This window comes from Cyprinodon tularosa, unplaced genomic scaffold (genome assembly GCF_016077235.1).
Source record: "Cyprinodon tularosa strain WSP-4 unplaced genomic scaffold, ASM1607723v1 ctg58, whole genome shotgun sequence".
In the NCBI taxonomy this organism is placed as follows: Eukaryota; Metazoa; Chordata; class Actinopteri; order Cyprinodontiformes; family Cyprinodontidae; genus Cyprinodon; species Cyprinodon tularosa.
Window position 1 is genome coordinate 643,384 of NW_024039318.1, and position 15,530 is coordinate 658,913.

Genomic DNA, 15,530 nt, shown 5'->3' on the forward strand with positions numbered 1-15,530 from the left:
TGCAGTTTCAATTATTTAGATGAAAAACACCTGCCAGCAGCCGCGGTGAACGAAAGGATTTCTGCTGTCGGTGCACCGCTGGTATGTGGGGGTCTGAGCGCCTCCGACAGAAATAGATAATCTGGATGAACTGACTGCAATTATTAAGTTTTCAGGTGGACTTTCTCACTTAAAAACATATTAAAGCTACTTTATTCCAACTGATCACAGCAAATATAGCTGCAAGATTTAGATTATTTAGATGAAAAAACACCTGCCAGCCACCGCGCTGAAGAGGAGGAGATGCTGCTGTTGAATTAAGCTTTCAGGTAGAAAAATAGAGCAGGAGCAAAACTGAGTATGACTGTGCTTTATTCATGTATTTATTACAAAGTATTAATCAAACCCATCAAAGTCATCATCCTCTGTTTCTGAAAAACAGCTGCGCTAAATCAGACATGCCAGTTTCCCCTTCTGCGCTGTCAGAGTCACTTTCCGTGCAGCGCAGCTCCTCAGAAATAATGCCGGCTTTTGCAAAAGCTTGAAGAACAGAGCCAGCAGACACGTTAGTCCAAGCATCTACAATCCATCCGCAAACGGTGGCGTAACTTGCCCGGCGCTGCCTTCAACTTATCCTGAAACTGTGGTCTCCGTCGGTCATCCATCGCTCCCACGCCGCTCGCAGCCTTACTTTGAACGGGCGCTTCACACCGATGTCGAGCGGTTGAAGTTCCTTTGTCAGACCCCCCAGGGATAACGGCGAGCACAGCGTTCATTTGATTCATCTTTTTTTTCACATCGGCTGTGAGATGGGCACGCAGCGATGGTGATGCGTGGAAAAAAACACCTTGTCTCCTCACATAGGCTACACCTCCCTCAGCCACGCTTTCATCATCTCCTCTTTCATCAGAGCGCTGTCTGTCTCGCTGTCAGCTCCCAGATCAGCTTCTCTGATTGGTTGATGCGGCGCGTCCAGCAGCAAAACTTCAATTTTTCCATCTTGAGCAGCAGCAGCGTGACGTGCTGCACCTGCGGCTCAAAACGCGCTGCATGACCTTTTGCTGCACCTATATGCGCGTCAACCATTGACTTTGCATGTAAACTCGCTGCTTCTGCTGCACCTGCTGGGTCCGGATCACACCGATGTTGAGCGGTTGAACAGCGAGCACAGGGTTAATTTGTTTCCCCATGTTTTTCACATCAGCTGTGAGATGGGTACGCATGGAGTTACAGATTAATGGTGATGAGTGGAAAAAAAACACCTGGTCTCCTTACATTCAGCCACTCTTTCATCATCTCCTCAATGAGGTGGTCTCAAAAGTCGCAGTTACAACACACATAGGGCGCACCGCACCATAGGGCGCACCGCACATTTTGAGGGGAAAAAAAGACGTTTAAGTGCGCCTTATAGTCGTGAAAATACGGTAACCTCCTTTCTGAAACAGGCCCCAGGTTTCCTGTTAGTTTGGACTTTGTTTACTTTTTGGATTACCTGCCTCTATTTTCAGTAAACCTTCATTAAATCACCGAGAAATTCACCTCTGCCTTCCTGCCTCTGCTTTTGGGTCAACAATCCATAACCAAATCCTGACAATATGAAGTGTAAAAACTTTCTTCAAACAGGTAGCAACTGTGCATCATCTCATGGGGTTCTTCCTAAGTTTTTATTATGTCTTCCATCACACAGTAAATACTAAGTGTTTGTAGCCTATTTGGATGTTATAATCCCTATAAATAACCAATATTATTGATTGCTGATTGACTTTATTGATCTCACAGTGGAGAAACGTACTCTTTACATGAGCTCAAATAGTCAAAGGAGAAGAATGTGCCAAAGGAAGGAAAAGGTGCATAGGGATATATACAGTATATACAGTGCGTCCACATATGAAAGGTATTAGCGGTTATCAGTCCCATAGAATGGTTTCAGATTATGCCTCATACCTCCCATTAGGCTTAATAGGTTGTTATCACTGAATGAATCCTAATCCTAACCCTAAGGTAATTCCTTATTAATTAATGTGTAATCTGAAAATAATTTCAGTAGTTCTTCATGTATTGTATATTGTATAAATATCCGTATGTAGTTCATATTAAAAAAACCAAAAAACAAATTATCCTCATATCCTGTCAACTAAGAATCCTCTCCCCATAAATATTTAATTCTCTGTAAATTAATGCCAATCATTCTTTAATAAGATCCTCATCCAAAGGACATGAAATGTCATTGTGTCTACTCTAAATAATGTGTTTAACAGTCCTAGTTAATTTATATATATATGTATATATATATATATATATATATATTTTTTTTTTTTTTACACAGAACTATGACAAAAATATCCTGACTAATGCAGGAAAAAAACTGTGAGAAGAGTGGAGACAGAGGACCCTGTGTTTACTGAACAAAACCTGCTCCCGACCAGGTTAGCTCTGGGAAGAAACTGTTTCTCTCCTCTTATCCTGACAGAAGAAATATGTAGAATATGGCCAGGCTGACACCACATAGCAATTTTTGACTTTTTTATTAACTTATTCTATGCAGCTTTTCTCAAGCATGGAGTTGTTGTTAAGACACCAACCAAGACCAAGGAATACCAAGACTTATATGGCTTTGGCCTTGTCTCAGTAGTTCTTGGTCTCAGTTGGTGTGGTTTTGACTAAAACACTACCATGTACAGCAAAAAAAAAAACAGTATAGTTCAATGCATTGTAACACTTTTGCACCACTGGTGCAATAACCTTTCTGGAAGTCTTGTGTGTTTTTCTTTACAAATTCCATTTTTTTTTTTTCTTCTACCTTTTTAAGAGTTTTCTTAAAGTTTTATTATATAATGATAAAACAACAACAACAACAAAAAACTCAAAATGCATACAGAGACTGGAAGAAATGCAAAATTATGTTGATGCCTGCAGCAGTAAAAAATCTGGTCAGTCATTAACTGGCAAACAGTGGAGTGATGACCTGAATCAACACAGGCATGTTCAAGCCAAATAAAGCACATAAAGATCCAAGCCACACCTACAACATTATCCATAGTTATAAATCATTCCTCAGCAGCAGGGAGAACACGCCTTATATCACATTGATTACAGACAGAAACGAGTAGATTCAATGTTGGAAGATGGATGAAACAGTCGCAGATGTTGTGCTAGAAACCTCCTGATCATTAACTCAAGATGGCAAGTTATAGAAAGCAGTAAAAAAAAACTTTTTTTATGGGGGACAAATAAAAAGCCATAGGAAAGAATAGGAAACAAACCTGTTCAAAGAATTCATCCATAAAGCCTTTGTCCATGCCAACAGCAACCTCCTCCTCTTCCTCTGTTGTCTCCTTGCCCTGCAAAAAAAGAAAAAACAAATATGTTTTTAGGATCTGAAAAAGAATGCAATGTGCTGTTTGTAAATTAAAGTAGTTTCTATAATGTTGACAACAGCAGCGATGAGGATATTATTTAGTTTCTTTTGCAAAATTAGAAGTTAAATAAAGAGCATCGACATGTGTCCACCTTCTCCACCCATCAGCTGATAAGAGACAAGAAGCACTTAATGACACTTGTAATTAGCCAGAGATGATTAATAACCTATTACTTAATAATGACCTGGGGGCGTACAGAACCTTTGTGGGGGTTTTAGTTTTTTTTGTTGACTGTCAGCGCTCTACATTAACACATAACCGTCAAAGACGGATATTTATATATGTATAAAAAAAGCTTCCAAATATTCTACCTCCTCTTTCTGACATGAAATCAGACTCTAATCTTTTTGGTCAGTTTTGTTACCCACAGTTTTTCCACTCATTGTGGCTCAGAATGTAAGATCGGTTTTAGACTTTATTCAGATTAAATTAACATACATGTCCCTAGATTTTGGCCTCATAAACTGTATGACTCAGGTCAAATATTTTTGGTATGCAATAATTTGTCTTTAGAGTATTTGCAAACTATTATCCTTATTTTTAGGTTACTTTTGAAACACCTTTTTCCTTGTTGAGTGGCATTTTGGCCCATATTGGTACCTGACTGGTCTCACTGTGGAAAATGAAATCTTTCCAGCTCAAAAGGGCATGACATAATTACCTGGTCTTTTTGATTTTGTTTAACGTCATATTTATCGGAATGTTTGTAGACATTGAAGTGCTGAACAATTAAAAATACTAGCAATATGATCACAATGTTAGAGAAAGTACTTTTTAAATGGCAGACACTAGCCTTTTTTTTTATTTCAGCCCTTTTTTGGTGGCGGTAATGCCACAATACAGAAGGGAAGACAGGGTTGCAGCTGCTGCACATATTCATGCTTGAAATTTAGAAGTAAGCACTTTTTAAGGCAGCAGTAAAGTCCTGTGAAAAAGGATCATGGACAAGAAAGCATTAAAGGGATTGAGGATCCCTGAAGCTTAAAAGTTTTTGATCCAAAAAAGTAGAAAAAAAAATATTTTTTTAAGAAGAGGGAAAGCAAAATAACACCATAATTTTGGTTAAAAAACAAATAAAAATTAGGGATGCACGATATTGGGATTTTGGCCGATATCCGATATGCCGATATTTTAAAACTCACGTAGTCGATAACCGATATCGAGACCGATGTTAAAGCTAGACAAAAATAAGTAGTCATTGAAAATAGCAGTTTTGTTATCCATTTCTGACACTTTGAAAAATAATATACTCAAATATATTTTCATTTGCTGATATCAAATTGATTTTTAAAAACGCGGTATCGATCTATTTTACTTTCAAAATCTCGTGAAATTTCATCATTCGGTTACAAATTCTCGTGATATTTTGCAAATTCTTGTGAGATTTTGTTAGTAAAATAGATCGATACCGCGTCAATATATCAACATATAAAAATATGGCAAAATTTTTTTAATTTTAGGGGGATTTTGTAGCATAACGATGACATATAGCAATATTTCATTAGTAAAAGAGATTGATATGGTGTTTGTAAATGGCAATATATCAGCATATGATGATATTGTGATATTTTAATGTATCAATATTTTTTCCCTCGTCTTTAGAAGTTTTTAAGTCTGTAAAAAATAAGGAAGAAGAAGTAGTATTTTTTTTTTTTTTTTTAGACTTTAGAAACTCAGAAGCTGATCAAATATCGGGTTAAATATCGGTGGGGTGGCCGATATCCGATATTCAGTTTTAAGGCCGATACAGGCCGATACCGATAGGAGGCCGATTATATCGTGCATCCCTAAAAAAAAAGAAAACAAAAAATAGAATAAAATTGCCTTTAGTAAGTATAAAAAGTTGTAGTAATCCTAACTCAGAGATAACAGAAAGGCTTTGTCTGCTTTAATGTCTGAAAATGACGAAAAACGTCAAGATAGGGGACCTTTCAGAAATTCTGATCAGGTAGAAAGGAGCTGTAAGGAATCCCACCATCCATTGCTCAAGTACAGCCCAACATGCAGAAATGTACAAAAACACAATATTTGTTCATGTGTACTCTGTGTGAAAATGTAAATGCCCTATAATTTGTTTTTGTGGCTCTTTTTCGGAAGGCTGTAATCCCAATTTGACTACAAGTGTGTTACTGTCATGTGCTGAAGCCTGCCTGGATTCTGCACAGCAGATGAGAGCTCCTCTCCTACCTAGAATAGTGTTCTACAGTTGACAGGATTAAAGGTGAAGAAATAAAAGCTAGGCCTAACAGCTAGATACTAGAGCAAAATTTAAATTAGAAATTAACACAAAAGTAACCAGCAATCTAAAAGTAAGACATCAATCAATATACAAAAGAAATAAAAAAAAAAATCCAATATGAGCACTGAGGGAAATAAACAAATGGCAAAAACATCAAAATACAATGTTTTGGTGTTGTATTTCCCTGCTCAGTTGATAAAATACGATGCTGAGTGATATTGAATTCATAAGGAGACAAGATTTTAGCTTAATTATGGTGTAAGACCAAGAAAAAGGCTGTGACCTCAGCACATAGAGGTGCTAATCTTAATATAACCTGAGTTACACCCTTAAACTGGAAGGTTATATTTCTAGTCTGGCCTCTCAGTGCAAAAATAATGTAGCCAATCTACCTCAACTTAAAAAGGCATAAAGGGAGCATTTTGGGAAGCTGGAACTGGTTGAGAGGTTTTGGCAGCATCTGTGTATAAAGTCTGAGCAAAATAATATTGAGTTGTTGGATCATGATGAATACTGATGTGTATTTCTAAACTACATTTAAATTAGTTGTTATTAAATTAAGGTTGTGGCTGGAGGGTGACACAACCCACTAACAGCAACATCCCTCTCACCCTGACCCTAAAGCCTTTAATGTCTTCAGTATATAATAGTTAAGATTGAGGAAGCTGCACTACATTGTGAGGGTGAAAATAATATTGCTGATTTATAGGGTCCCAGTGATATAGTGGTAACATCCATGCTCCACCACCTCACAATATTTCCAGATAACCTTTGCCTATCCCAGACCCAGGAAGACCTTTTTAGCAAAACATGACCTCCTCAACAAAAGGCTGGGGCCAGCATCAGGTCCAGGTATAATCATTTTTATCAATCAAGTAGAGTTAGAAAGAAATCATTTTCATAAGGGAAAACAGTCTGACATCACATCGTGTAGCTGGTGATACATAATGAAATAAATGCTTATTCCTCATCACATATCAGTCATTATGCTGCATTAGCAGGGATTCCATGTGGCTTCATCTCATTCATCTAGCCACTGTTGAACTAATCCCCCTACCCATTAGCAGCTTATGAAATCCATTTGCTTATCAACGTTCTAACACCAGAATGCACTTTTCATCCTTTTTTGCCTGACATGCTTTACTTTATCTGTAATTTACGCAGAAGCAGAACTATGATTTCTCAACTAAATTTAGCCCACCGACATCTAGATTTTTTTGGAATATTTTTTTCAGTAACACAATCATTTAAATGTTGTTTGCTGAAACCACTTAAAAAAGGGAACTTTACACAACATCCTTCATGAAGGTAGAGATATTGTAAAAGCCTCAGACTCAGAAACTGTGCATAAATCATGAATTTTATTTTAGAAAGCACAGTTACAAATACATTTGTAAGCCACCAGCCTCTTTTAACCATTAAGTTCTATAAATATTTAAAACACATAGACTTTTTAAAAATGATCACATTGAGCTTCATGAGCATAGGGAAGCCATTCATCCAGACAGAGACAATAACAAGGATAATTGAATAAAGAAGGCAACATAAAGTTTACAGTCAAACAAGGCAGTGAACAAACTATCAACAGGTGTTTAATACCTTGAATTTAGTTTACATTAATACTGATACGTATTTATTTTCGTCAAAATTACATATGGTATATTGTATAAATATTGGCTAGAATCTAAAATATTTCAGCTAAAAAGGAAAATGCTGAAGTTTAAATGGTTATTTTCTTAATAGCAATAATCTAAAATAAATAAATTGAATAATTGATAATGATTTAATAAGTTTTTATGGATGCATTTGGTGTAATGAGGCTGTTTTAGATAGTAAACAAACTAGGGGTGAAACAAAAAATCATGATTAATCGATTATTGAAAAAACAGTCAACTCATTTAGTCACCAATTCATCTTTAAATGGAGTAAAGAGACTCTAACACATGCCATTAGCTGACAGAGCAAACTAATTAGAGCAGTAATTATACCAAAATTGTAAAACAATATTTAAATATTTTGCACATCAGATGAAAAAATTTTGTTTGCCCGTCCATGTGATCTAACCAGAAGTCCTCAAGTAGAAAAGTTTTAGTTTCACCTGGTTTAAATTCTGTAAAACATTTCTTTGAGCAGCCTTTTGCTAGCTGATTGTTATTGGATTAATTGAAAAACAATTGTTTACCAGAATTGGTGAGTTGCTGGTAAAAACCTTAAAAACAGGAATTAATTTCCAAAACACTGTGCATTCTTTTGGAAAAATGTACCAGTTTACATCAATAACATCCTTTGGGTTAAAAGTTGTTAATGACGGAAGAATTTAACTCAAAGGTATGTATTTTGTTACAATGGGTGTTCTGTTGGGAAATTCAGGAAGAGAGAATGTTTTAGGTTTACTGCTGGCTCCTAGTTTCTAAAAGGAGGAAGGGAGACAGATAATTTCTTAATCAGGCTCATCTCCAACCACCACCCAGCTATTGCTTCAGTTAGTGGCTTGAACCACTACCTCTGTGGTCATGCTGTTGTAGGCTTAAGCTAATGGAAGACATGAAGACCATTTTTTTCTATCTGCTACTTTTACCAAACTTCTTTATGGATAATCTCTCCTTTTTCTCTCCCAGATTCAATACCTAGTAGGGGTGTAAATAAACACCTTTATCATGAAACGATTAAATATTGATTTGTTTGGAAAACAATACAATCTTTACCGATATCATTAAGTGTGCTACAATATTATTCCTATTCAGTTCAGAATCCTGGGATTGATTCGATCTGATATTATAAGCCAACCTAACACAGATATTTACACTGATATTCACTCTAAAAAAAACAACTACATTTTTATCTACATCTTATCTCTTACAGCATTAGGCATTTAAATCAATAACACTTTTCTAATTAAAAAATGACAATAACAGATCACTAGTTCACTACAGACCTGTGTCTTCTGAATTAACGGTGTATCTTAAAGATGATGTGGATTGATGTCTTCATTTTGATTAAGTGTAATTTGATCATTTAACGTATGTATCAATATCAATCAATTTATTCCTATTCGTTACCCTAATACCTGGGGCAGCATTTCTCCTTTTAGCCACCACCAGCTGACCTATTGCTGCTGATGTTCTCTCTATATAGAAGATACAGCAGTTAGTAAGTTTAGGTTAAATGCAACGCCCCTCAGAGATAAAATGATGTTTTTATATTAGATTCCTTATTCCTTGATTTAGGCCCCCTCTATCTTTGTTTAACCACGTCTCTCACCTGAACTGAGCAATTAAAGTAGTATCTGTTTTTCATCCATTACGCTGTAGTTACTGGGTCAAAGCTCATCTGTTTGGCTGTGCTTCTCCCCTCTCTGTTTCCTCAAATGCCCAGATGGATGTGGCAGATAACCAATCACACCATGCCAGAATCTGCTGGAGCTTTCTTCTTGTTTAAAAGAGAGTTGCTCCTCTCCATCCTTGCCACAATACTATACTCTGTATGCTCAGCGAGTGTTTCCACTAATTAGGCTTCCCTACCCTGAAATCCCACATCACCTCTCAGCTCTGCTCCAGACCCCCTGTGCAAACCAAAGCCTACAACCTCCGCCGTTTCTCCCGTCTTGCTCCGCTCTGACTTCCTGGGAGCTCGAGACGAGCATGCGCGATATTATCATTGTAAATTCAAAGGAGTAAAACAGGCAGAAATGAACACTTATTTTTTATACTGACATATGCGCAGTTTCTGCCCAAATAATTTCTTTTTGTTGTGGATTTTTGTAACAGGAAATAACTGAATAACCTGGAATATACAAAATAGGTTTGTATGATCTATGTTTGTTCTCTACTACCAAACTCAGCATCTCTTCATCCATGCCCGTGATAAGAAGTTTTTTTGAAGCTGTGCGATTTGCTCTTGGAAACTTAACTACTTAATAATTTGCTTCCTGGTATGTTGAAGTACAGATAGTGTGCATCCAATAATTTAATTAAACAGTGTTAGTTTTTGGGAATATATAAGAATTATGCTCTAGTTTGTAGTTACTGATTTGTCGTTAATATGTTTAAATTTGACAAACCGGTTCTTTTTCCTGTTTGGTGCGATTGCAATTGTGGATCTTGACCTGGCAGGACCGGAGCAGAGCAAAGCATAGCTTGGCTCCATATTTTGACGGTGACGGATGGAGAAGACATATGTGGAAGGTGACGTGCGGTGATGTAGCGGTGGATGTGGAACAGTTCTCATTGATTAACATGACAGACAAGTACTCCGTACGTGAGCAGGGCGGGGCGGAGCGCTGACGGAGTATGTGGAAGTATCGGGGGGTTGGATAGATACCTTTTTGCTATTTGGTTTATAAACCGAATTGAACTGAATTGTATCATATCCAGTCTCATTTTAATTTGACAGTTCTTAGTTCTTTGTGGGTCAAAATACATCATGGGCATTATAAGTCGCAAGTATGTTTTGAATGACTGTAGTTAAAGTCATGGTGGAATAGCTACAAAAAGATTACATTTTTTTGTTAAATATCAATTAATCAGATACCACAAATAAAGCGCTATTTAAACACAAGAAAATATTAAATTAAAGCATGGGCAGTAGTATGAGATGAAAGGATAGAAATTAGCAGGAGGATGAAAGAAATTAGATGCAATGAGAAGATACGCTACAACAAAAAAGGAGATCGGAGAAAAAAAATGTCCTAAATAACAGAGTTTACAGAGATATGCTGAGATATTTGGAACGAATCTTAGTGAGAGGACTGCAGAGCCACTGTGATCACACTACATTATCCAAACACACACAAGATATATTTACTCCAACAAAAACAGTTTTTTATTTGTGAAAACAGTTTGTATTCACTAGAGAAGACCCACTTAAATAAATGCAGGCTACAAATATCGAAGTGAATTCATATTTAATGCTGACATAAATCGAAGAACAGGTTCTGTTGCTTTTCGTTTGAGCAGCAACGTGTTTTCTGCACAAGGCAGAGTGAACACTGTAAAGGCTGTGGCAGCAGGATCCATAGAAGGAAAACTAGCAGGTAGCCTGAATAGTCTCTAAGAGCGATGTACAGCCTTCACAGAAGGAAGCTGTACCCCTGCAGAGAGATAAGATCTCTGGTTTTTACTTTTTGGTCAGCAGCGGAGAAGATGGCAACCCGAACCTGAACCTCCCACCCGGATCTGGAGCTCCTGCTGAGCAAAGAGAGTGTGTGGAGGCCCCTAGCACCGCACTCTCAACTCAGCCCACAGACCTGACTGTCCACACACAACAGACGCTCTGAGCCAGACACAAAAACATACATCTACACATCACAGCTGACACACTTATAACACACAGCAGATGGCACACACTCAGAGAAAACAAGGTCGATACCAGCCAGTTCTCAGTGGACCATAACCCGCAAAACGAACTCTGCCTCTAGGCTGAAAGAAAACCCAACGGCTGGCGGTGTAGTGGCCTAATTATTCTGTTTATTAAATTAGATGGTTTTTCAAGGCATCACACCAGCAGGAGCTACTTCCATAAAGACAGAAGCACCCCCACATACAGAGAAATGGCACAAAGATTAAGTCCAAGAGTAAATTATAAAGCAGGCATGGTTAGCAAGCTATCAGCATTACAGGTTTATAGCAGAAGGCACAGATGAAGAAGGAAAAAAACAGCAACACAACAATTACTAAAAGCTGTGAAAGTGCCACACAAGGTGCAACAGAACCAGAGAGAAGCAGGGAGCTGTGAATAAAGCATCGCAGGTCTCCGCTTACTAACAGTAATCTCACTGCTGCATGTAATAAGAGATGAGCAGCAGCTCTTCGAAAATAAAAAAAACTACAAGGCCAATTCTTTATCTTCCTTTTGTATTTCTAGTTTCAAAGCCAAACTTGTTCTCAGCATTCTTTTGCAAAAAACACTTGATGCAGCTTCCTGCACAGACTCAGAAATAAACTGTTATTTGCACAAAGGAACAAATTCAAAATATGAAAATTTAGGATAGATAGTAAGGCAGAAAAATGTCTAATAAATGTACTATACACAGATATGGACAGAAACCACAGGGTTACATAGTGTGTGTATGTTCCCATCAAGAAATACTAAAGGTTTTCGACATTTTCTATGAGCAACTCTTATTTAGTATTTAAAGTGTGCCACTGTGGTGAGATACAGTTTAAACTGGGGTTGCCACAATACTACAATTTCTAGCTCAACATTGAGATACCCAGGAAACTAGTGGTTACTCGCTACAATTTACAATACCATGGGATTAAAAAATGACAAATGATTAAAAGCATAAAAATATTTTTACTAACATGAAAACAAAAATTCACACTCAACATTAAACATGTCTTTTCAACAGCATCACTCATGCTAGTTAGTTAGGTAAGTCTGCAGATAAATACAAAATAAATGGCCCAAAAGTATTTGCTTTTCAAGGTTGTTTGTGGTATTAGGTTTAATGAGCAAATTACCCAGAAATCTTTCCAAAAAAAAGTTAAAAACAAACAACTGGACTTTTTTTTGAATGACTATGACCTGGATGACTGAGAATTGTCACCAACATACCCAGAAATCTAAAATCAGCAATAGCAAAAACATGCCCAAAAAAAACCCCACTTGTCTTTAATATCAACACCAAATTAATATTGTATCCAGATACAGTGTTTAAGTATTGATAATTTTAGGAGTTTATCAGTATCTTACAAACCCTACTTTAAATGGTTTATCTATATAGATAACCACCAATAGAATAACCAAAACAACCTGTCTGTCAGGAATAGTTGTGGTTTTGGACCCAAATGCAGAGGCAGAGAGGCTGAGGAGATTTCTTGGGAGTTTAATGGGGCAAAAACAGTAACAAAGGCAGGAATGCAAAAATCCAAGTAATAATCAAAAGCAAACCAGAACTATGGAGACATCTGGGGAAACCAAACTCGAGGAGCCAGGGAGAGACGAGGAACGTGGACAACAGCATGGGAAGACAGCAAAGAAACGGAACCAACAAAGAGTGAGAGCAGAGGGAGAGCATATATAGCAGAGAGAGACAAAGGGAGGGCTAACGAGCAGACAAGGAGCAGGTGTGAGAGGAGACAACGAGGGAGCCAAGGGGAAAGGAACAAACACACACAAGAGGGCAATAGAGGACAACAGAAAAACATGAGAACTAACATAAATCTAGAAATTACAATAAAACTGGAATTAAACCAATAAAACTAGAAAACAAGGAGCAAAGTAAGGAACAGAACCAAGACCACGACAGTCAGACTTTTGCAGTGCTACATTGTATTATTTCCTTGGCTGCAAAACATAAATATTTTCCTGCTTTACAATTCTCTTTGTTTTTTTCTTTATCTTTCAGATAATCAGACATATGTAATTCAATAAACATAAATAATACTTTTCTTATGTTCTTAATATTTGATCAAGCATAATAGTATTATCTCTTAAGATATACCCAAAAACAATTTTAAATCCCATCCATCCATCCATCCATCCATCCATCCATCCATCCATCCATCCATCCATCCAGAGTTGTGTAGTGTGTTCCCAGTTTCATAAATAATTGTCCAGCAGCGCACAGCTTTGGTTGTAGAAATAGCATTTACTCTGCTCTAATTTGTTACAGCAGCAGCTATCAGAGAAATATAAATCTGAATGTTTCCTTTTTTTTTCTCATTTTGGTGTAAATTTTGGACCAAATTCTCCCACCCACATTGCTTTTGGTCTTATCACAAGTTTATTTTTACTGTTTGTTTAACAGAACAAGCAGCACAAGAGTTAAAAAGAAATATATAATGGACACATAGATTTAAATCTAATTTAATTGAACTTGAAATCTAATTCAACACTTTTTTTGCACAGAAAGATGGTGCACTGGTGAGGCCAACACTTTGAAATCCCCACTCATGTGGTAACTAACAGAGCGTGTGTCACAGTGAATGACTGGCTGACGGAGGAGGAGGATAGGGTGTGGGTCGATAGAGACCTGAAAATTATACAACAGGAGAAGCAGCACTGCTGATGAGCGGACACAAGAAGTGATAGAGTGAGCCAGGAGAGGATCAGCCAAGTGTAAATCTCATTCAGTTCCTGTCTCATTACTGTTCGCCCTATTACAACATCGTCCAAAGAGGAAATCCACAAGTGTCAGTCATTCAGAGTGTACACTAATGGTTAGAGGGAAGGATAAGACCCAAAGTGTTTCATTCTTTATTTGCTTTATGTAGACCAGCTGGCTGAACTATACATAAGAAACTCCTCTGTAGAATCTGAAAATTTACCAAACGATGACAATCCCTTCAGTCCTGTTTGGTAAAGAAAACTGCAGGTCAGTGCAGGTTAAATGGCTGACATATTGTCCTAAATGTAATCTTTAGTATTTGTTGCTTGATGTATCAAGTCACAAGAGAGGTCTGTTAGGCACTACAAAGCAGATAAAACCTTTCTTATGCTTAATTTAAAGAAATTCCTGAAACAGGCAAAGACATGGATAGAAGGTTCACCTTTTCCAACAAGTTCACTGAGGAGAGAGACTGGAGCCAAAAAGTTATTAATTATGAGATGCAGGAAGATGAAGTTATCCAAGATCAAAACAGCTTTCCAGATTTTCACTAAACAGCAAAACTTTTCAATGTTCTTAACCCAAAAAAAAATGTCCATGGATGATGCAGCCAAAAGATTCCAGGATTTAGACAACTTCTTTGCTGGAGACGTGACTACAGCAGGTCTTGGATGTTTTCTTTTTTTGTGTGCCATGTTTAGCGAACTAAAATTAAAAAGCTTATAAGAAACCTGTGACGCTGACCGTGGTGCTGAAATAGCTCATCATCAGGAATGGTGCTGGGTAATCCATCATTTGCTAGTTTGGTTTTTAATTTGAAACAAATAACACAAATATAAGAAACAACAGTTTTTTTAATCATTATTTGTTTCATAAAACACAGAGAAAATGAGATCACCTTTTTAATTTCTAATTATCTACTAAACTTAATGTGTTAAATATTAAATTTAACACATGAATTTGGATAAGTGTGTTCAATCTCAAACTTATGTCTTTAAAAAAAAAAACGTTGTCAAAATGTTCTTTATAGCCCATCAATGTCCGCTACAGGTGCACAAAGAAAAAATCCAACTGGAAGAATGTGTTGCGGCCCAAATTATTTATCAGTCTGGGTAGTATAGTGGAGCAATGATAGAAGCTTCTACCAGTTTGTGACGGATGTGCCATCCTACGTGCGCACAGCTGAAGACAAACCTGTTTGCAGCACATCTCGATGCTCCAGAGATGGTTTGTTTGCTTTGATCAGATGGGTTTGTGTGTTTAGTGCAAACAGGACAGGTTATAGGCCTTCCTAAGTTAGAAATCCAAAACGTATTACTGTTTCCAGTTTTACAGTGCAGAAGCACAGAACCTGCAGAGCCTCTTCCACTCTCAATTCTTGCATTTCAATGTTCCAAGCTGCCTATTACTGCTCTTTACTAGTAAGCTTTCTATAATGCCCTGGTGTCTGTTTACTTTCCACTTGCGTCTCATAAAACTACGATTACTCATAGCCCATAATAAAGTTTAAAGAAAAATTATAATTATGCTTCTGTTTACTTTATATTTTATATAGTATGGAAAGATTAAAATAAAAAGGAACTGCTATCCATTTTTCAATAATATCCATCCATCCATCCATCCATCCATCCATCCATCCATCCATCCATCCATCTTCACCTGCTTAGTCCTTATCAGAGCTGCGGTGGGGCCGGTGCCCATCTCTGGCAGTCTACAGGCAAGAGGCAGGGTACACCCTGGACTGTCCACCAGTCTGTCACAGGACAACATAGAGACACACAACCATGCACACACACACAGTCACAGCTAAGGACAATTTATGAAGCCAAATAACCAAACAGGC

The 15,530-nt window shown here is 37.3% G+C and overlaps 1 protein-coding gene across 2 annotated transcripts in view; it reads right to left on the minus strand.

The window, feature by feature from the left end:
- The window catches only part of stx1a (syntaxin 1A (brain)), a 97,996-nt gene that overhangs the window by 64,340 nt on the left and 18,126 nt on the right, over positions 1 to 15,530 (minus strand). For both annotated transcript variants that reach the window (XM_038306314.1, XM_038306316.1), the window contains exon 2: positions 3,243 to 3,320. In XM_038306314.1, the coding sequence (XP_038162242.1) occupies positions 3,243 to 3,320 (78 nt within the window). The remainder of the gene's footprint in view (positions 1 to 3,242; positions 3,321 to 15,530) is intronic.